At 35.7% G+C, this 24,400-nt stretch overlaps 1 protein-coding gene across 22 annotated transcripts in view; it reads right to left on the minus strand.

The window, feature by feature from the left end:
• The window catches only part of RBFOX1 (RNA binding fox-1 homolog 1), a 1,498,714-nt gene that overhangs the window by 5,494 nt on the left and 1,468,820 nt on the right, over window positions 1-24,400 (minus strand). For 5 of the 22 annotated variants that reach the window (XM_068908993.1, XM_068908996.1, XM_068908992.1 and 2 more), the window contains one exon: window positions 11,201-11,253. The exons of the other annotated variants lie outside the window; for them this stretch is intronic. In XM_068908993.1, coding sequence (XP_068765094.1) covers window positions 11,201-11,253 — 53 coding nt within the window. The remainder of the gene's footprint in view (window positions 1-11,200; window positions 11,254-24,400) is intronic. 22 annotated transcript variants of the gene reach the window in all.

Here is a 24,400-nt window from a genome sequence, read left to right on the forward strand (position 1 = left end):
AAGTTTGCCTCCTGTTTTCACAATACTGAGTAATGTTGAGAGTCACGTTTTCATGCTAGCATGTTGCGGCTTGGTTCTCAGACACTTGCAGACCCAGCTCACATCACTGGGAGCTCTCTGAACTTGCTCATTCAGAAAAATAGGCCTGCCTGAACATTCTTGGCAACCATGGTCTGGAGTAGATAAAATGAATAACTCCTCTCCTTTCCCCCATCCCAAACCTAAAGGTTTAAAAATTGAATATTTCCATGAAATCCTAAATTAGCATTAAAATGCAAAAATGTTACTAGATGAACTGTATTGTGGCATCTACTGTCCTTAAAACTTTACGATTCCAAATGCAAATAATGTCTTAATTTCCACAGGCTGACTTCTTATTACTTTTAACGGAAATGCAAATGCCAGGTGTAGCTTATGTTCCTATAAAGTATTCTAAGGCAAAATCTGGATGTTACGCTCCGAAGTAGCACCACAGTGGATGAATACCTTTAGTTGTGCTGCCTCAGTACATTCAACTTTCTGTTAAAGAATAATACATTAGAAGGAATTAATCTATTAAAGCCATGAAAGCACCAGAATTTTGTGAATATGGGCTGTATTTCTTACCCCAAAGCTTTAGATCTGGGCAAACAAGGCCTGATAGCTACAGAAGAAAGCTATGAATATCCAAGGGAAGCAGAATGGTGGGCAGTCATCTTAATCTCATGGTCTTAAAGTTAGACTCAAGAAAACACGTATAGAAAAGCTCTATGAAACACATTAATTCCAGCTATAGTGGTGAGCAAAGGATTAAATTCCATTTAAACACTTCATATCCATGAATACCTATCTTTGGAAATTATCTGAGGCAGCTAACAGCAGAGTAACAAGGCAGCTCCCACTGAGAAAAAAAGGAAAGGAAAAAAATACTCAGATGAGCCTTGGGTAAATGCCTCTTGGTGACCCTTTGAGTTGAGAAGGCAGCAAAAGAGTCTGACCCTGACCCCACGCTGGAGCCTCTTTGGTTGGAAGAACCTCCATAAACCATATGGCAGTAACCCTCCACGGTAGCATGCAAGCATTACAAAATTGGGAGGTTTAAAATACTTAGCTTTGATAGCAGCCATAGCAGAATCTTGTCTGCCTTGTTCATCTACATTCAAGTGAAAAAGGCACCTTACTTTTCTCTGGGTGCCCATTTTCAAGGTCTGAGAATCCATTTTAAATGTCATTATAATTTTAGTTCTCTTAAGTCAAAGCTTTTTCAAACAGTAAGGAAGTATAAAACAAGGGAAAATGATTAATTTAAAGCTAGACTAGCTTCCAACACTATAAATTCTTTCCTATTCCTAGTAACATGGAGCATGACTTATATGTACTATTATTATACATTCTTTAATGTCATGTCTATTATTTTGAAAGCAATGGGAATTGGTTTATTTTCAAATGTGCTGTTTTTCGGATTAGCCCGGAACACGGCAATACTGAGCAAGGACTGCAAGTCTGAATCTGCAACAATGACATTAGTTTTGGTCTAGTGGAGACCACTAGCTACACTGGGGCTTATTCAGGGAGCTTCTGCACCAGTTTTGCCACGCTGATCCGTCTCCTGTTGTACGGCTGTGCTTTGACTCCACACCACATCCCATTCCTGCGGCATCCCTGGCCAGGTAACAGCACCCCACAAAATCAGAAATGCAGTGGGTCAACCACGGCAGGGGAGTTAAGTGGCCGTAAATGCAGGCGCCACTTGCAAGTAGGAAGGAACAAGCCCAAATGCACAGCGCGCAGGTTTGATTAAATTAGTATTATATTTAGCTGAACTATTGAAGTGACAAGCATGGTTGTAACACTGATGTAACGAAACATGTTGCTAACAGCATTATATTTTAGAGAAATCTGGAGAGCTAAGAGAAAAAGACGCAAAAATACAACATTTAAGCAATTTCAAAACAGAGAAAAGATGACTGTTGCAACACAGTATTTACTTCCAAGTACATTTTTATTATGCTTTCGCCAAAGCAGAGATAACTTGCTGCCAGTGGTTTAATATCAAGCTTTTTCATCCTACTATATAAACTGATGTTTCTCCCTTGAAATGAAAGAACGGTGACGTAATCCTAAGATGAAAACTACCACCTAAGCAAATCACTGCTCCTTAGAACATAATGTTTTACATTTCTATTAAGATAATAAGGAAGTTTGTGTTGTAATATTACTATAAATTGGTCTTTTAGAATTAGCAATGCTCATATGCGTGTTAAAATAAGAAATACTCTAATTCTTTCTTTTCTTTTACAGGTTCTTGGAATCCCACCTGGACAAATGTGTGCAATGTAAAGGTAAAATAAGATATAAAAAGCATTGCTCCAAATCTACTGTAAAAGAAAGAGTATAAAATTAAACTGCAAAATTCTTAATTCTTGCAACCTTCTAGACACACTTGATGTATGTAGGTACAACCATGGGAGAATATATTTCCAAAGGGGAGCGAATCCATGCTCAGATATTATCTGAGAAAAAAATGCATTGAAATTCCTCTGTGATGAATAGACTTTTTTTTCCTCCTCAGGGTGACCTCTACCTTCAGAATATGATGGGTTTATTATGATTAATAAATTTCATTTCCACAGAGGAAAGGAACAGTGTCAGCTTAAACTTAAAGCAAGGAGGTTTCTTTTTAAATGCTAATTTTTAAACACGCCCTTGCATGACACAAAATTTAGAAGCTCACAAGGTTAGCAGAATAGATTCTGGTTTCCTTTCTGAAAATAGTAGGAAGGATTTAAACTATGCTGTTACACTGAAAATCAGTAAGCTAGTGCAGTCACTTAGTCATTGGTTCATTCAGTCAATATTATGCCAGTATGCTTATTTCTCATTAAAATAGTAGTGTTTAAATGCTTTGCAGCCTTTTAAACTGGAAATGATCACCCTAGATAAACAATCTACCCAAATTTAGGGCGTGCAAATGGCAAAATATTTTCAATAAATTAATAGTCAATGTGATTATTTGTGCATTTTACAGAATGTTAAATCAATTTATCAATGCTGATATGTGAACTCACACATTCTTGTCTCAGAAACACATCTGATGAACAACGTGTGATGCTCCAGTAATGAGAACAAGGTAAGTTCTAGCATTTTTTTTCACTTTGTCTGGAACAAGTATGCAGGATGTAACAGGAAAAAACAAAATGTTCACTAGCATTTTGTTACCATACTTTCACTCCTCTACTGCTAAATAGCTGGACCAACACATTGCTGGGAAATGTTTAGAAAATATTCAGCGTAGCAATGCTAACATCGCTAAATGTAGCTGCAAAGTGTTCCCCAATGGCTGAACGTTGAAATCTTGATATGCTCATCTTTACTCATGCTAAGTTTCAATTTATTCAATGTTTTTTTCAATACAGGGTTTGGAAGTGCTTCAGTACTAAGTAAAAGGATAATATATTGTCCACTGTAGAAATGGAAAAGGGAATTAAAAATAGTAATTGGTTGTGAGATATTTGCTTTAGTAAGGCCTTTTAAATTGAATCTCTCTTTAAATCACCGGTGGTAGTTGTTGCTCAAGTTTCTAAAAATACGGAAGGCATGTCTTTCTCTCATCTTAATCATCTTTTTAGGATTTAAGTTCTTTGGTACTGTGGCTGTATTTCCATACACTTCTAGGACAGTCAGTGGAGCTCTGATACTCACTGGAGACATTTGGAAGCTGCTTAATAATATATGTACTATAAGTTTTAACAATAACAAGGGAAAATTCACAGTACAGAATATGAAAGAAATTAGCACATTTTCCTCAAGTGATTTGAGAAGTATAAAATGAAAATTTTAAACATGAATTTAGTAATCTAATGCTTTTATCTTTCTGACCATTATCATTTTCTCCCATTTTTTAAAGTCTAGGTATTGCTGGAAGAACTATAGAAGATGATGAATCTGCTTTTTAAAGAAATATAAAAAAGCAGTTCAAAATTTGGTAGTACCCCAGCTAGTGCTCAAGTAAAATTAAAATGGAAAATAATATAACAACATAATTCTATGTTCTAATCATCTGTGTTACTTGCCACATTAGAAGGAAACCATAAATATCACTAAGAAGCCCTTATTTCTCACTTTTCCACAATATAATCCATTCCTTACCATCTTTGATTATAACTGAACAACCAAATTTTAAAATTACTGCTTCTTCAGACCTGTATGTGTTGAGTCTTCAACCGGAATAATTTTCAATTACTGAAATTCTTTTATTGACTATTATTATTACTAAATTTTACAAAGAAGCAACGGAATGAGTAGTCAGACTTGGCTAGGTGACAGAAAATAGACTATAATGAAGAACATTTTGGTATTCATACCCTAACTGTTCACCCACAAATGGGTGCTCTAGCAGGATGTGCCTCTTGCTGTTCACAGGTGACATGGAATAGGCAATCCAAATCTGTTATGTCTGACCTTCATGCAGAATTGAGATAAAATTTTGTGGGGAAAAAAAAAAAAGAATGAAGATTTTAGTGAAGAATGGGAAGGAACACTAGGAAAGCACAGGTAATCTGGCCTTACCCGGACAAATGATTGCAGTACCTAGTCATCCAGGACTTTCTCTTAGGCACATAACTGTGATGATAACAAGGATGGGCAGCATCCTTCGGAGGCCCGCCACTGCCCACCGCACTGCTGGGCATCATAACCTCGCTGCCAGCGTATTAACAGTCTACAGGGGGTGGCTGTCCTTCTGCTTAAACATCTTTTCTACAGAAGGATGGTATCCAACCTCACAACAAGGCATGTGCAATTAAACCTTTTCAATTAATTTTGGATATTAATGCCAACCAACTTCAGGCATTTCAGTCAGCTAAGTTAGCAACAAGTCTTTCAATATCTCAGAAGGCAGTCAGGAAAAGAGTCTACTGTAAGTCTTTACTTAAGACCAAGTACAATGACTGAAAGTTGCTCATAAAAATACTTCCCAATCGTTTTCCTTTACTGTAAAGGTTAAGAATGCTAAAATGCAAAGTTTTAAAGGCACAGTATAAAACACTAAGATTGTTCTACAAGTGAAAAGCATAAAATATTCCTTTGCATATCATTTCCTCTTTCACTACCGATAATGGTTTACAGATTTGTCATGGGGAGGAGAAAACAACCTGGGCAGTATAGACAGACATAGTGCAATCAACTAGTTAAATCTCAAGGTATACCACCGTGCTGAACTCCTATATATTTTGAAGGTCATGAGGGATTTCCTCTTGGTATAGCATTAACATTTCTAGGTTTTCACAGAACTCAAGAAACTTGACCACAGCCTAGCATATGAATAGGGCAATAACAAAGGATTTCCGTGAAGGGATTGTCACAAATATGTCATTGATGAAATATTAAAAAGCGGTCTTTTCCTTCAGGTTGGAACTAAAAGAAACATAATAAGCCTATTCAGAATTTTCTGTACCCAGAGAAGAACTCCAATTTACTTCTTTATGCCACATCTGCATTTGGCCAACTGAGCTTTCCTCGCTAACGGCTGGGTGTGATTCGCAGGGATTTCAGCCACTGATGTTCAGATCTGGGCTTGATTTTTATTCCTGTATTCCAGCCTGTGTCTTCTTTTTAACTTTGTTACATGTTTAGAGCCATTCAAAGTTGAGCTGCCACCTTGTTAAACGTATTTAATTAAATATGACTGCTATTGGCTGAATCGCAGAAATACAAAAGCGCTACAAACCACAGCACAGGTGATTGCCCTCCCGAGCTGGTGCCGACTCAGTGCTGCGGAGCGATGCCAGGGACAGACCTGGCTTGGAAACTCTCCCTCCAGTGTTCGCTCCTGGCAGCTTGCGTTTGCTAATGGTCAGCGGCAGCTTCCGCGCAAGTGCGGGGATTTCACTTGATGTCTGGTTAAAAAGCTAACATAACTGCATGCTATCAACAACATTTTTCTGTTTAATCTCTAGGCAAGAAAGTTAGATTTTCTCTGCATACCATAATAATAATAATAGTAATAATAACAATAATACTACCACTGGGGAAATCCACAGCTTGATATCAGGTGGGATCTAAAAAACAGCTGTATTTCAATGGAAAATAAATATTTCTTTATTTTGTAAAGCATTTTCCTATTAAATATAACTACCACATTTTGGGGCAATAAAGCTTGAACAAATTCTCTCTAGCTCAATAAAAAAATATACTAGGTACTTTGCATATTACATTTAGTCTTTTGTGTAAAGTTCTGTAGTACACAATAATATCCCTTTTTGTTTAATGTTTAAACGTAATATGATAATCTCAAGATATTCAAAAATTTTTTTTATTCATGTACTTGTATACCATCATACACACATCCAGAAAAGCTACCTTTCAGGCATACTGTTTTCATTCTATCAGAGAAAAATGTCCAGTTGCTTCATTAAAAAAGCAGAGCACAGAAGATGCACACCTGCTTATACGCACTTGTTGAGGGCAAACACGGATTATTCACTATTTCCATTATCAAAGTAGCTTCACATTGCAAATCCTCCATTTACAAATCACAGAACCTCAGCGTTACTTAATCTTGTCATGTTGTCACATTTGACTAGCCATGCGAACTGACCTAGAACTGTAAGCACAAGGAAGGCAAGCTGTCAAAGAGATAATGACAAAGATGCCAGAAAGGGCTGCCAGTGTTTTCACTGGGTGAGAAAGAAGAATTAATCAAACTTCATGAAAGAAGAAAGGTGGATGATCAAAATGTTTACTGATGTTCATCAGCTGATCCAGTGGTTGAATATCTTACCATGCAACTACCAAGAGCAGTAAAAGCAGTAACAAATAAAGTTCTGAATAAGCTATACACAACTATTTACAGCAGCAGTAAAAGGAAGTGTAAACTGCCAACATAAAGGACACTTGAATTTATTGAAGACGTTTAATAATGTGCATTAGTACAACATTTCCTAGTCTTTCCAGAGCAAAAACTTCAGTATCTGCTATTTTTCACAGGGAAAAGCAGTATAGGCTTAAAAAAAATACTAGCACAAAGACCTTACAGATGCTCCTTCATCTTCATCTTTGATTTTATCTGATTAGTGGAAGAGCATAATGCAATAATAAAAGCATCTTATAGAAAATGGTTATTTTCCCAGACAAATTGCTTCATGAAATAAAGTCAAACCCATAGGCAGCAGTACTAAAATGAAAGAAGCTCTCACAACTGAACATATGTCTTCACACAGTAATTCAAAAAGGCTGGTGGAAATATCTCTGAAACTACATTTTTCTAAAGCAGTTTGGATTATATGTACTTCTTGGAAATTCCTTTCACAGAGCGTAATCTGATTAGTACCTCGTACCAGACACCTGAATAAGTCGATGAGATGCATGCAAGCATGTATGGCAAAATTTGACCAGAAATGATTACTTATGCAATACTGTAGAGGGAGGCCACATCAGGCATCTTTACCACCCTAGGTACTTTATCCAATATTAATTTGCTTTTAAATAAGTATCTCCGGAACTTGCTATTGTTTCATGAATTAAATTTGTGGTAGTGTTAGAGCTGATTGGTATACGGGAAAATTGCAATGATTTGTGCAATTGCACTGATCAAAAACGGCAAACATTCAGGTCAAACTATTTCGATACTGCAAGCTATTTGCTTTCTCAGGTTGCCTACTTTGATGATATGTTTTTCCCAGAGTTGAAAATTAAACCTTTTAGAATGTTTAATCTGTTTTGGAGACTGTATCTTTCACCAAACGGTGGTCAATAGCTTAACACGAGGATTGTTAACTTCTAAAGCTCTCTAATGCATTTCTTTCACACCATACAGTCCCATCTCCTGGAGATGATTCTGCTCAAACATGTAAATAAATACAGTCACAACTGGATAGATGCTATATCTACTTTTACCACACTTCATTCCAGATTCAGGTTTATATTGTACACTTGCCTGTCTCTCTTTTATGCCCAAATCATAAACATATATATGGAGGGGGGGGAGGGAGGGAATAATATCAGGTGTGCAACCCCACTGGATTTTTCTGCTCCTAGATGGCAGTTAGATAAGAGTTAAAAACTGGAGGAAGAAAACAAGAGTAGTATAAATCTGGAATAACGATCCTGCCCCATTTATAACCCAAAAATCATAAAATGTAATACGAAGGTACATCCTAATGCACTTGGAAAAGATACTAGAAAATAATTTTTGATCTTACAAGACCTAAAAGAAAAAATATATTAAGCTCTGATTTGAAAAATGCATTAAAAATGCTAAAGATACAAAATAAATACTACCCTGTAAGCAATATGTAATAAATAAACTAGAAATTCTGGATCTCGTTCTGACTTATAAGGAGCCTGATATGGCAAGACGTCAATTGCCCCCACCAGCCAGAAGCCTCAGGATGAATTCCCCCCGAATAAAACCATCGTCAGAGATGTGCTAAAGGAAATTCTTCAGAGATCCTTGTTAAAATTCCAGCATCAAACTGAAACGAGGTTTCAGATAATTTCCCTACCTCTGTTCTAGTTCAGCTCTCTTTATATAGTGTAATCATACCTGCCAGAAAAGATCTAGCCCACAAGCACTTAACTTTTTTTCTGAAGAGTAATTATTTTTAGCCTCAGAATGCACTGAATTCAGTGAAGAGCAAAATATTTTAAAATTTCCTGCGGAAGGGTGCCTCTGTCAGATACTGGCATATGCTTTCTTTATATAGTGTGCATGCAAGAATGGATGCACATACCTAAGTATAAAATGCTTATATGCACACACAGTCCATTCATTAACACATACTCATTTCTTCAAGATAATTTAATTCCCAAATCCAAAAAAAAAAAAAAAGGAAAAAAAAGTCATGCAGCTGAGGGTTAAGTATCCTCTGGCAGGAGTGACAGTGCATTAGGAAGAAATGAGTGAATATAACCAGCAAAATCACCTAAACCCTCCCATTTCCATTTGATGGTAAAACTGCAACCAAAAGTTTACTTGTTACATTAGTATTTGAAATCTACAAACACACACGTTCTTTACAAGAAAACGATACAAACACACATATACTCACATTTCAAACATTGAGAATGGCATATGTTATCAATAATTTCATCTTATACCAATCGTACAAACACAGCTGAATGGAGTTTAGGAGCACTACTAGCAGATAAACTTGGATTGTAGGCATTTTGCATGCATCTGGAAAACCACAGGAAGGTTAGCTTCTGTTCTAAGGGTTTAAGTAAGAGTGTGTGTGTGTGTGTGTGTGTGTATGTGTGTGTACATATCTACATATAGATATACACACATATACAGCATGTATCAAAACACAAAAAATCAGTTCATAAATTAGTTGAAAAATCAACTTACTGATTTGATAGACTAAATGTGACTTTGGCAACTTGTACCACACGGGGATATGGGCCAGAGTATGAATTTTTTATACAGCCAAAAGCCGTTTTAATTCTACAGCTAAAATTTGATTATAAAAGGATTATAAGGCTTTCACTAGCTTGCTCCTTTAAAGGCACCAACAGTCTCCTATTATTATCTTATGGTTAAAAACATACCTAACCAAAAATATTATACTACTGAACCAGTTCAGCAGAGGTAAACTAATCATAAACTGTTTTACTAAGCACACACAGAGATCCAATCTGTTCGGTGTGAAGTGCACTCAATTTACTGACAATAAGAGTGCTATATTTTTGACTGGCGTTCCAAAGTAGTGATATGTGGAACACGTATACAGTCCTGGACACTTAAATTCTGCCTGTCCTGAAGAAAAGAAATGTCTTTATTACAGAAATAGAGTATTGTTTAGAAGGGTTAACTCTGTAAAACAGGAAACTATTTTCAGGACTAGAAGAATATTGCATACCCCATGTCTATCTCTAGAATTCGTAAGTTAAAAACAATTATTAAAATCAGTCTCTTTATACTTACTTAACAAGGCCTAGATTTCTAAAATCAGTAGTCTCCCTACCACAGCTCACTATAATCCAGAGCAGAGCAGGAAGAGGAAGGAAGACAAACTCTCTTTTTAGGTACAGGTGAAATAATGAATGCCAAAATCCAAGTCTAGTGAGATCAAGAAAGTGTCAAATGTTGTCTTCGCAGAATGTATTCTCTTACTGATTTAGGGCTCTGAAAAAGTTACGTTAAATCAGGTTTTGTAACAGAAGAACTTTTCAGATTACCTCCAAAAACATTATGGCTAGCATACAGACTATTGCAATTTTAGCATATTTCAGGTTTAACTATTGTCTTCTTTTTCATAAATACTTGTTCCTTGTTTCTATGTAGTTTACTATGGCATAAAGTGCAAACTCTTCAACTCTCATTTATTCTACCCAATATAAAACTCTCCATAAATAAGTGCTTAACACCAACATTTTGTGTCAGACTATATCGCCTTTAATCCTTCAATATACACCACAGCTCCCATGAACTTAGCTGTTATTTTGCATAACGTTATTGGCAGAATATGGCTCAGCACTGTTACTATTTATTCTGGCTTTCGATTTCTTACGTAGCATCAAATACCATCCTTACCTGAAATAAGGCTAAGATTGTTCAAACTATTATGTTTAAAAGACAGAAAATCCCTTGACATATTCAATATACTTATAAATCACCATTAGTAAATACCATATAAAAACATAGTTCATTCTTCTGTACTCATAGCTTACAACACGATAACATAGTAGCAAAGCAGCTGAGACCTTTTACTTACTAGAGGGTGATCCTCTGAAGACACAGACCCTCTTTCCCACTATCTTATCCATAGGATAGACTTTGTGAGTGCTTTAGGGTCTGCAATACCCTTGTGGGCAATATTTGCCCCCAAAGAGCGGTAAAAAAAATTGTTAAATCTATAGCACTTACAATGTCCTACATACATTTAAGCCTTTACTCTTTTCATTAGTTCATTAGTATTTTGGCTTTTTAAAGTCACAATCTCAATTGTACTGCACAGTAAGTTTTTATTAGAAGGTTTAACATATCCTTACTTTTCTAGGCCATGTAATATTTAAACTGGAAATAAAATACCAAAGTCAGCAAAATAACCTAAAGTCTTTTATATGGCAGACTCTAAAGGCTCAAGCTATAAATTAATGAAACTATTCCAAAGATTTATATTCTGGACTTTCCTAAGCTTTCTCTTACGATTAAATGCAGCATGTGAAAAAGGATATTGAGACCTGGATGGATGCATCAAGAAGTATCAATGATTGTTACCTGCAGAGGTGTTACAAGAAATTTCATCTGCTGCAACGAAGACGAATTGATTTCTGCAAGAGAAGATAAAATTCACAATACTGCTTGCTGACTGGGAAATGTGCTAGCTGCCAATTGACTTGATGTTTACAGATGGGGTAGGGTAAGGGTGCTTAATTTTAATGAATGTAGCAAGAAAAAGTGTTGACGTATTTCAGTACTACAGAGTTTATAAGGATCATGAGGTAGACATGCTGGGATCTTTTAAATGAAATAATGGTGACATTTGGATATGGACTATGTACAAACTCTTGCATTGGAAGCTTCATGTTTAGTGTTACAGATACGTCATGCTAAAATATATTTATAAAGGATAATAAAAAAATCAAACTGTATTTATATTGATATAGAAACTAAAGGGCACTAATGCAAAGTAGGTAAAGAAACCTGCATTTTTGAAAAAAATTGCAATTTACTTAGTACATCTTAAAGGAGGATATTAAAAGTAAAATATTTTTTATATTTCTAATATGACTTCAAACAGAAAATGAATTTTCTGCTATTTATAAAAAATTATGACACAGTATATTCTCATATACGGTCATCCGAATACAAGCAAAAGTTTTTTGCAGAATCTTAGGAGAATAAACTATAGATATCAGTAATTTGATATAAACCTTCTCTTGCAAAATTCTTTTTTCCACAGGTAGATAATAGAAAAAGAGAAATGCTAAATATACTAGTATTCCAAAACGCAGAAAACTCCATTATGGGACAAATCCTGATTTGTCCTTTCTGAAGAAAAAAAAAAAAAAAAGAATTTGGGTTAGTGGAAACCATGTTTGAGAATTAACACTGAATTCTTCCTTTACATGCATATACATAGGCTTCTTGGATGATGTTTGTGTTGTGCAGGATTAATGAAGAACATGGCTGAAGTTTTAACACTTAGGTGCTGTTTTACTCCAAATGGCAGGCAGCTCCACCAGCCTGCACTGCTAAGCCAGGTGAAAAACAGCATTTTTAGGTTGTGCACAGCTTTAATGCAAGAGTCTACAAAATAGGAACTAGGTCTAGTTTGTACTAAGGCCTGCCTGGAAAACTCAGTTCTGCAGGATGATGAAAACCCTGTCAAGTATGAAGTACTCTGAAGCTCCTCTTGACAACTATTTAGTTGAGGAGCAAACATCTCTGGGGGTTACAGAAGCTTGAAGCGTTAAGCCCCAAGAGAACAAAATCTATTTCTATTACTTCACCTGCACTACACTAAAGACATTTTAAATTCTTGTTTAGAAATCTGTGAACCTTGTTATTTAAAAGTTCACATACGGGGGGGAGGGAGAAGGAATCTGTGATCCACAGAACAGACATAGGATTTGATTAAGATTAACAGTAGAATTAGCTTATTATTGCCTCTGTGCTATCTCAGAGATGTGAACACCTGCATTTTATTATGAATGGACATAGTGACCAGACTGTGTATTTTTTAATCTAATTCTCCTACTCTCAATTGGATGTACAAATTGGTAATTTTGTTCTTTATTTTGTCAACTGCAGCAATTTAACTAATGATATTTATCTTGTACATAATGCTAAGAGATGAATTTTAAAAACTGAAGGAGTATAAATTAAACTGAAGGAGTATGAATTTAGCGTTATAAATACAAAGCTACTCTATATTTCATAGGGAGCATAATTTGTCACTACATTTACTCACACTACCTCTAGCATCATCACCTTTTGTGATAACAGGAAGCCTACTTATAGGAAGACCTCAAAACACTAGCTTGCATTTGTCTTTTTTTTGAACATTTCCCACCACGCGTTACTGAAAGCATTCTAAAAACTCACTTTTTTTTTTAAACAGTCCTCTCTACTAATTAATGGTAGAAAATTAATGTGAAAAAACTTAACCCAAAGTGATACCTATTGAAAAAATCTACCATAAACATTCCTTGATATATAACTTCAATTTATGTAGGAAGACACTATTTTCCTTACATTTTGCCTTAGCAAAATTTATTTCACAACTCCATAAATAAATTTTAAAAGTAAGGTAGAAAGTACATATTGTTCAGCATAGCAATTCTGATAATTAAAATGATAACATATTAATTCTTTAATGGGCAGTAAGTCTAGATGCTGGAGCTTAATGAGCCAGTTCAATTTATTACGACTAATTAGGTGTTATTGATAATGATTCCAAGCACTTGTTTAGTAGTTTGATGGCTTTAATGTTTTACAGTAACTGATTTTTATTTACCTGAATTCTATACTATTAGTTACATAGCCCCTATATATCTCACCCGCTGTCCAAAGCAAGTAGCATTCCTTAGTGGAGCTCATCCCTTAATTTATGGAAGAAGTCCTACTGAGCTGACACCATAGCGCTTACATAAACTCCTTCTCTTAAAGTACATAAAAAGCAGACTGGAAAAGGCCAGCTACCCTTTGCAAACGCAGGATTGTTTCCTTTAAAGATCCATTTTAATCACTAAGTGCATTGAGTGTGCTGGGTTTAAAAATCTCACAGGTAAGGGATGGTGGAACTTCACGATGCATTTTAGGTTGTTTTCATGTTCATCATCACTTTTACATTGCATTAAACAAACTTCTTATTGGTTTAAAAAGGTACCAGAAACGTACGTGAACCCCAACTTTATTATACAAGAAGTCCTGTTCAACTGAGACAAATAATTGTTTCAATCAATTAAATTTGCATATTATTAAATAAAACACAAGATTAAATCTTTACTGGTCATTGTTTTAAATTTCAGATGAAAAAGAAGATGTATTCAAAATCCAGTGAATTTTATTTAAATAAAATTTTAGAAGCTGTTACTGTTTGTGTGGGAGATAGATAAACAGAAAGGCTAACTGATCAAGTAACATGATAAATATACTGATCTGAATGCACAGTCGGATATATTCAACTTGCCCGATATTCAGAGCTTGGGATACACGCAATCCGTGTACGTGCTGGAGTGGGAGCCTCCGGCAGCCTGAGCTCTCTGGGGCAAACCCAGACGCGTGGGTCAGGGAAGTGGACTTGGGGGGCTCCGAACGGCTGGCTTCCACCTCAGCAGCTATTTCCCAAGGGCAAACACTGCTGCATAGTCTTACCTCTCCCAACCCCATAGATCAGTTTCCTATTTCTACTAGTAAACTGAAAGCTGCCACCAAGTTTTACCGGCATGGTAATAACGATATTTTTACAATTTAAACAAAATAGGAATATTCAAACAGATTATTTCCTAAATTAGGATAGAAGCAGAGGGAGAGGACAGCAAAAGTAATATTAAGTGATTTTGATGCTCTTTTATACTTTGGGGTAGTTATTGGGCCTGCATCACCCCAATTTTCAAAAAGGCTCAACAGTGTTGTGAGTTTTTATGCCCTGCTTCCCCTAATACCCTGCCGGACTCCTCAAAAATGCTGCACGAAAGCCCCAGAGCCTCACTGACATAAACCTCCACATCAGTTTTAGCAATTGCTATTTCTAGCCAGAAAGTCTTCTCCATATCCAAAACGTTAGATGCTTTCTCTCTCTCCTTGATGCTGTTAATTTAGTGAATATATCCCATACTATAGCATAAAATGTAATTAAATAATTTTTTTTTTAATCACTAGAGTCCAATCCTTGTCTACACTATGGCTCTTTAAGATACATAACCACGTCTGTGAAGAAACCCCGCATGTGAATACCTTCACTCTTCCCGTCTTGCCACACGCATCCTAGACTGATTCCATGTGCAGCAGAATGAGGACCAGCACTAAGAAAGGAGCCTTTGGCCAGGGAATCCTGCCAACATTTACCTCTTAGCATCTTTTTCACAGATTAGCTTGGAGAAAAGCCAAGATTCTATATATATTTTTCTGTCCTGCATTTTATCATAGAAGACCTTGTATCACAAGATCCTTGATTAGCTACATTAGGGCTTACGCCCCCAAGAGTGATTGTCAGTCATTATTTTTCTAATAATTTATATTTAGATGGGGCAGGGAGCTAGCACTGTAAATCCAAATAGCCTTTGAAATTTTTGTGATGGCAGGAGATGGGGAGGAAAAGTCCAGTCGCTAGACCCAAAAGCATACTCTGCAGCACCGAACTTCAGAGAGGACAACAAAATGTTTGCAGGTTCACTGTATCAGCTCTCTAAAAGTAGCCTGTTCTAAATTTAACCAGGTCACTGATATACGAGACTTAGATAATAACATATTAAACCAAAACAGTTTAAGCAAGTCAAGAACAGGAATTTAAATGAAGATTGACTAAGGTTTTTCATGATGTACATTACTTAGTGAAGAATATTACCAATGACAAATGATTTAATCAGATGTTACGTTCTCGTGGAAATTAGGCCTTCTACAATGTCCAAAAATTGTTTTCTTATCATAGCCTAATTTCTTCAGCATGGTTATAGCACTACAAGTTAATTACGAGGTCTAGGACATTCCATAAATATATTTCGCCAGTACTCGCCCTTGCCAAAATGGTGCATCCATCCATTTGCAAGTATAGCTGTCTCCTATGATCTTGCTTCTGACAAGTCACCTGTAGCTGTGCTGAAGTTATACAGAAAAAACTTTTATTCGCTCATTTTAAAGCACACTGACCTAATACAGAAGCTACGTATGATTACTGAACTGAAATTTAGGTAAGGCTATATGTGTGATATTTAGTAGAACCATGTCAGCAGTTTGTAATTACTATGTAATATTTTTAGCTTTTATTTCTACAGAAATCTTTTTGTAAGCATGTGTCAGTAGTTTTGACTGTCTTTCGGAATTATTTTTAATCTACATGCTTTGAGAGTTAGTTGCAAGTTTGTGATACCTGATATTCTAATTAGGCAGGATGTACTTTACATGCACTTTACGTGCTCCTTCAGAAAAAATTAAATTAAGAGTATTAAATCTGAATTTCTGGTTAAAGAACGTTTATGAATTTTCTTCAAACTTCTCCAAAATTCCCTTAATATTTCCCAGCCTCATAAACACTCCACCAATGAGCTCAACTACCAGAACGACGAATGGATCCAAGAATAAGCACAGGGGTTCTGGTTTAACGCTGTCTTTGATACAATACTAGATCTTTAGGCTCCTTCACATGTGGAAAGTAGCGAGTCTCTCCTCACTGAGAAAACTAAGTAAAAGTTTTCTCAAATAATGAAGCTCTGACATTCTGTTACACATAAATACATATAACTTTATCATGGTTTCTAAATCTAAGCTAAACTATGTTTATTTTAAGTTAGTGTCATATTAAAGGAGAATGGAGCTCCAATTGAGCAGAAGCTCCCAACAGGCAATGGGTGGTACAGTACAAACTAAACTGCTGCTCTTGGCTGACACGTACATGATTTGGCTGTTTTGCTATTAGTAGGAAAACTGATGACTGGGAAGAGGAAAATATGGGTGGGGTAATATATGCTAAAAAAGATCCCTGCCTCAAGTGACACTGAGAAAAGTTCAGAGAATGGGTCTCAGACACTCCTTGTTATGATTTGAGAGATCTCAACATTATCAAGCACAAATTCAACCTACTTTCAGGACAGATTGCTTCTCTGCATGCTCCCCCTAAAGGCTGGAAGACAGTTTCCCCACCCTGAGAAAGGAAGTGCTCCTCTTTTCTCTGTCACTGCTACTACATACTCCCCAAAAAGCATTCATCTGCTGCTACATTTTATTTCCAACAGCCATTGGCCCCACTATTTTTCAACTATGCAAACGTACTCTCGGTCATGTCCGTGTTGGGAAGTCTACCTAGTTGGGTTGCTGCGGGTGAAGAGGCTATCCTTGCAGGGCACATGAGACCTGTGTCCTATCTTCTCCCTAGAAGGCTGGGAGGCTGCTGGATTTTTCAGCACCACCTACTTTTACACAGCACATGGTTAAGAATAAAATTTTGGCACACACACAGTTTAACCCAGCGCTCCTAGTTTATAAGTCATCTTTTTGGCAACACTGAGCTTCCATAAAATAGAAGCCATAGCAGAGGTCAAGTGGGATTTTAAGGAATTAGGACTTCCCTAAAGATAATTACAGTACCTCTAGGAAAATTAAAACGTAAAATTAATCATAATCCCCTAAACTATGCAGTGATAAGGTTTCATACACCAGAATTCTTGGACTTCACTTACTAACTTTACAAACTAAATAATTTTGCTTACCACAGAAATACAGCATCCCCCTGCCTAAAATACAGCCACTGCTGAAAACACTGCAAAGCCACAGAACATAGAATATTAAGACCAAAGCAAACCCAGTACTATACAGACGTTACAGTGGGAAGATTTAAATGATATGTAATCGATTGACTTTCTCTGGTGAAGAGCACTATGTGATTTACAGGCATAGTCAGTATTTAGATTTCATGGATCAAAACCTCGGCTGGTAAAACTGATGAATCTTAAACGAAAGCACTGACTTCACTGGAGCTGTTCCAAATTGCATTCTCTAGGAATATGGTGCTAAAAATATAATATAGCAATGATTTTGCCTGTAAGGGTAATATGAGATACATCTACATGTTTCTCCATTGTGTTATTAAAAATATTTTTTTTCCATGCTCCAAACTTCCAGGCTTCATTGTTGTTTTTATGGCTTTTTTTTGCCAAAAGGTTTTTTTTTTTAATTCTGAATTATAACATAGCTGATGGCTGGCTGGCCCAATAGCTTCCTTTAATATTCGACTATGGACAAAATTTCAGAGTTTCTCTCTAAAATCATGTTATGAAGACTTTTCAAACTCCTTCCTTCCAATGTCCCAAATTTCAATATGAAGGCTATTAAAGAATTTAAACCTGTTGCTACTAGTATAATAGCCATAGTAAGAAGGCTGCTTTTGCTATTATCATGCTTTATATTCCCATTACTGTAACATCCAAGTACATTATCATACTCGCAGCATTTGAATCACAACGGATAAAAGACAATTAAACAACTTTACAGTCATACTCAAATTGTATTAAATGAAGTAAAAATGAAATTATAAACAGAGAATAATGAATTCACTCAGTGATTTCAAGCTTCAACAGCACTACGAGTACATTGGTTGACCTGACACACATTAGGAAAATATCCTCTACTCTTAGACTGATGGCAATCTTCATCTTCAGAGCTGCTTGTTCAACTTTACTACTACTAGTGACACCAAGACAGAGAGGAAGATATAGATATTCTGCTTTTGCCTGGATATTCTGCTGTCAGGGTGAAAAGATAACGTATCTCCCACCTTCATCATTCCTTACCATTCCGTTAAATGACATTTAACAGAAATTTCTGACATTTTGAGGCAGGCCTCAAATGTGAATGGAGTAAAACCCTGCATCAAAGGAAATTAATGTAGCTACTCCTGTAAAAGCTGCCTCACAGCAAACATTAATGCTCACCTCGTGGGCCCAACAAGGGCAGCCAGTCCATCGCCTGGCTGCGGCTACCACTGTGGAGGACACCCTTTGGGTCCCGTCTGCCTGCGTGGGTGTCTCTAATCCTCTTGAGGGTCTCAAATGCCCCTAGATGCCATGTTCAGACAACTTATCCAAGCCCTTAATTTGATCTACAGGGTAGGCATTTAAATTAGCACCTCTCCATTACTGTTACCTCTGTCCTCTTAGTGCTCAACGTAGGACATTTTCAGTGCAATATAGCCGATGACAGACTGCCAAAACAGCAGGAGACAGAAAAGGCTAGAAGTATTTCTCATTAGGGTATTTCCTACCTCCAGTCACACAACTTCATGAACAGGAGTAATTCACTTGAATACCAGAAAGCAGTTTTGCATTTGTGGAAAACACATTTCAGGAAAAAATACAAAAAAGAAAAAAAATAACCAACTCTTCTAGACACTAGCTGAGATATGTACTCCCAAGACTTGTGAAATATGCCTTACTATTTTATTATTATTAAATTATCCTGGTTACTTAGAGAGAAAAAAAGTACTTAGAGAAAAATGGCCAATAGAAGGTGCTTTCTCATAATTTGTATTTTTATGTCAGATTCACACAGCAGATGCAGAAAAACCTAGTTTTAGCCCTTCTATTGAACCATGTACCTAAAAAACCTGCCCAAATGCTACAAAGACAGACCCTTGTAGCATGGCCTAATATTAATGCTGTGAAGTGTGTTGAGGAAAGGAAAATGACCCCATATTGTATACACTGTGACTATAACTCCTTCGTGCCAATGCCTTGGACAAAAAGTCTCTTTCTCTCTCCTTCCCTTCCGCCTCCGTCAGGGCTGAAGACTGCAAAATGAATTTACTTCTGACAAATTGGCTCTGCACTTTAGAACTTAGTACAGTTGTTGCCCCAAAATACATTTATTTCTAGTATTTTTCCAGAATGTGGACAACATCCTAAATCAGAACCCATGGAATTTCTATAGCCCTTTCACCTATATTTTAAATCTATGTGTGTTTTATTTTCTGTTTTTTATTTTTACTTTTTTTTTTTTAATGAGAGCCCTACAAATATGCATAGTTCTAACTGATTTTACCTGCTACATCAGTGGAATTCCTCTACATATGCAGGACCACATGACGTGCAAAATAACATAAATGGCAGATAGTCCTTACACTATAAAAGGACTACTTACTATAATATACGTCGTATAAATATGTATATTTATTTGCAAGAGGAACACAGACGATTTTTAAACGGATCTTCAAGATTTTTAAGTGAAACTTAGACTAACATATGGCATTTTGAATAAGACAAATCAACAGTAGAATTCATCTTGATGTCAGTCATATAACTGCTTTAAGATTATTAGCATTTTACGATGTTCAACACATTCTACACACTTAATCTAAATCCTTATTTGAAGAACTAAATGAGTAATTTTCAGAGGTGCTGAGTGTGAGGAGCATAAACTGATGCCAGTATGATTTGGGACTGCTATTGTCAGGCTATTTTTAAAATTCTAACGTTTGCATTCAAAAATTTTGGTTATTATTGTATTTTAGGCATATTTTTCACTCTCTATATGAAAACTTTCACAGGATTGATTTAAGAATTCATTCAAAAAGCCAAAATGGAGTTTAGAGATTGATACTGTTTTCATTCAAAATTTGAAATGAAGACCTTCCTCTTTCCCTGCATGTGAAAGATCCTAGGGCATTTTCACAAAAGGTTATTCTTTAGACTACATGGGTAAACCTACTTCTCCCATTCCTGCTGGGCACTATTCTTACTGACTATTCATTCGCCACAGCTAGGTCCCTAGACTGCGAGGAATACACAGACCTGACAAGCTACGCAAAGAAAATTTCTCTTTAAATACCTAATCAGCTGCTTTGCAATTCTTTGAGAAGGGAGGTGCTACAGTAAAAAATGCAAGATTATTAATTCCCCCTTTTTTATTAATTTTGTCTACATAGTTATTTTTTTTAAGTATGTTCTTTTAATATTTCCTCACCTCCCTTAAACACATTTCATCTGTAGTGACAATTTGTGGTGGCAAATCTAAATGGACTATATCCAACTCATTCCACACGTCATTAGTAACATTTCATTCATCTTCTGTTTGTCTCTTTCACAATACTTTTAATTCCTTCTTACTTTTAAAGCAGTCACAGTGAAAGCACTTAGGTTGACAATACTTATAGCGTCCTAATCTGCCTCTTTGTGGTCTATCGAGTCAACGATCTGAAAAATAAAAACTGTATAATTAGACACTGACATGTCCAAAGGAACTGTTATGGTCTATCATGTCAGAAGCACAAGCACTGACCCAACAGACTGTAACAGTTTTGGTCTGCTGGATTAGGAATCAATGTTTTAATAACTCCCTAATGCTGTATTTATCCTGTTTGCTGAATGCAACACACAAACATTTTAAAATTGCACATTTTTTTCAACATCCTCTGATAGTGAAGAAGCCAGTATCAAATATTACACAGATAATTCTTTAAAAAGGTTAACAAATCCTTTTTCCTCTTTTTAAGATGGAAAAAAAATGCATCCACAGAATATATTTATAATCACATTTATTTATTATGAAATTTCATTTTGAAGTAAGGAACTCCCAAGTTCTAACTCATTTTAAAACTTGAAGTAGGCTAGATGTATTAAACAAAAAAAAAGGAACAATATTGAAGTTGATAGGTAAATGTCATAATAGATGCACTGATTTTTTTGAAAATAAACACTTAAAAGCTCCCCCTATGCTCAGGAAGGAGCTGGTAGCAAAGGTATTCAGCATCTTTGAAAACTGGAGCATTTTTGGATGCCAGATATGAAAGTCTAGGCTTTAATTTTCCTCTGCCTTTTCTCTCAATTTTTTTTTCATGATTCTCAGCATGGATGCCAAACTAGATTTTACAGCAACAGTCAAGGGTTTCCTTGACTATGGGGATTCTTAACATATGCCTTGATGCTACAGAGATGATCACTGGAAACTGCAGGAAAAAGAAGTAGAACCGGCATACGAAGGATATTAGCTCTGCCATGATAAAGGTTTCATACTAGATGTTTACCACTGCTCTAGGCAAGGAACCCTAACCTTCTTCACTACTATATGACCTCATTTTTGAACCACTGAAGTAGCTTTAACAGTTACATGGATATTGCATTAACATTGATATCACACAGAGGTGAATCAAGCCCTCAAAGTATCAAAAAACATGTTAACGCTACCAAATATTAGAAGGATACGTTAAAATACCAAGTGTACAACATAACTTTCTAGACCTGATAGGAGAGCACATTTTTATTAAATGTGTAAATTAAAGTTTTATTACTTGAATGTGAATCCCTACATCTTTCCGAAAAGCATTATCTCTACAATATTTTAGAGTGAACCATGCCTCAATCATTACCAAAGTACTATATGCAATACATCTTTATTTCAGGAAACTCCTTTAAAGTTGCTCTAAATGAAACTCCCTGTTCATAGTAATTTTCATCTTCATATATTTGATTTTTTTATCTTTATTTTTCTTTTCTACTATAGTCTCGTTATTCATAATCATCCAAACTGTTTTCTGATTCCTTCACTAAAATGTACTTTATGGTTGTATCATGAGTCAGCTACTCCAGTCTTTCCCACAGCTGTAATCTGGGTGATGAATACAGATTATGAAATATTAGCATGATGCCAGTGATCATCTAGTTTGCCACAGATTAAATATATACATAAAGATATACAAGCCTGATAGGCAAACGCCTAAATCTTTTACTTCTCTCTAACAATAAAGGAAAATATTTTATTTATTTGGCAATATTAGGGAATAAACAAGCTTTAGCTACCCCATCGGACAACCTGAATAAACTAGACCAATCGAACATCACCATATCAAGCCTAAATGTTTGAAGCGGAAAGCCGTTGTATATGTGCGACATTATCACTGTTATAAAAACTAAATATGATCTTTATACCTGTAAAGATGCCAGCTGGCCTCTGATTCTCGAAATCTGGGTAGCTCAGGATAGGTACTCACTATTGGCTATACGATTCTTGCTTATTTATCATCCTCAGTCCCCTGAACTTCTCTGCGTTTCTCAACATTAAACTTGTACAGCAAACTTCAAAAAGGTTTAAAGGCTCCAGCTGGGAGTAGAGAAGTGAAGATATTGCTGTATCTTATTCTTTTTCCTCCCCCAAACCAATTACTTTAGGAAGTAGAACTGTGCATAGAAGCTCTTTCTCCTAAATCTTAAAAACTGTGATCATTAAATGACTGAAGTACTACTGTTTAAAATATTAATCTTTCTATGAAATTATTTAATGGTAAATTAAACTCTGACTGAAGATGTTATGATATTTTATATGCTGTCAAAGCCCTAATTTTTAGTATATATCATTAGTAAGATCCTCAATAAGAGAACATAATCTGAATAAAACTATATTACTATCATTCATTTTTTATTCATAAAATAGAAGATCTTGAAGTCTACATTATCCAACAAATCACCATCTACAAAAGTTCACATTTTGTGCTTTATGTATTTTTATTCTTCATTCTACTTTTTGATCCTTTAATGAGCATGTTTTCAATTAAAACAAATCTGCATCTAGTACTCTATTTTAGAATAATCAGACTACAAATAGCAAGTACTAATCTCAATTGCTTTCACAAAGAGAACTGGAAAAAATATTAAATTATTTATCTGTAGACACTACTACCCTGACAAACATGAAGACTCTACATAGATATGTTAAAAATGTGAACTACTGGAATATCAGGATTTTACAGGGAGTAAGACTGTTCAGATCTGGAGGATACACAACTTCTATACAACAAGAGCTCCTGTCTCAAATTTTGTACAAAATCCTATATATGACCAAAGAACATGTAACACAAACTGATATGGAAAAAAATTACATATTTTATACTACAAAATGTGATGTTCAAAATGTTTCAGAATATGCCTTGTTATTTGCTTTTTTAAAAAAAGGGAAGGAAGAGAGGGGAAAAAAAAAAGAAGTCAGTTTTCAGTGATGAGGGATATAATCCAAACACCAAAAAAGTCAGTGGGAATCGTCCTATCGTTGGTAGCAAGATGTAAATTAAACATTGCATTAGAAAAAGAGAATTAATCTCAGAGCAAAATACCTTTGTACATATATATGTGTGTGTGCAGGGGTATGTGTGTCTGTGTGTGTGTTTGTGGATACGCGATGGATGGGAAGTGTGTGTATATATATGAATACACAACCATACATATATAAACACACAATTATCATTAAGTTTTACAGGGTTAGCAAGCAGTACAAGTGAAAAGACTGCCTTTCAGACAAGGCTAATTCACTGTCATTGGGGTTTTGTTTCATTATACTACCGTACACGCTTTCATAAATGTTGCTGACAAAGTTAATATGCAAGAAAGGAACATTTTTCTTACTCTGATCAAAGATGCAATAATCAAATCATAAAACACAAAACCAATAGCCAATCAATGTGAATAAGTCTGCCCATAGGCTTAATTCAAGCAAGCCATTCACTGAGCTATGTGATGAATCTGTCAAATCCAATACAGCATTACAGACATACTAGCAACACCAAGTGAACATGCAATGACAAAATGACAATACGCCCCACTGCCATGCTTCGACTTGTTCTATGTCATAAATATAAAATTTGATGACTTTGTTAGTTTTCCTTCCTTCAGACTCGGATAGAAATCTAACAACTATATTTTTTATTTATACTTTTAAAAATATTACATGAAAGCTAAGTAAAAGCTGTACTGATGTATTATTGACATCTGATCTAGT

The sequence above is a fragment of the Struthio camelus genome, chromosome 15, assembly GCF_040807025.1.
Source record: "Struthio camelus isolate bStrCam1 chromosome 15, bStrCam1.hap1, whole genome shotgun sequence".
NCBI classification, from domain to species: Eukaryota; Metazoa; Chordata; class Aves; order Struthioniformes; family Struthionidae; genus Struthio; species Struthio camelus.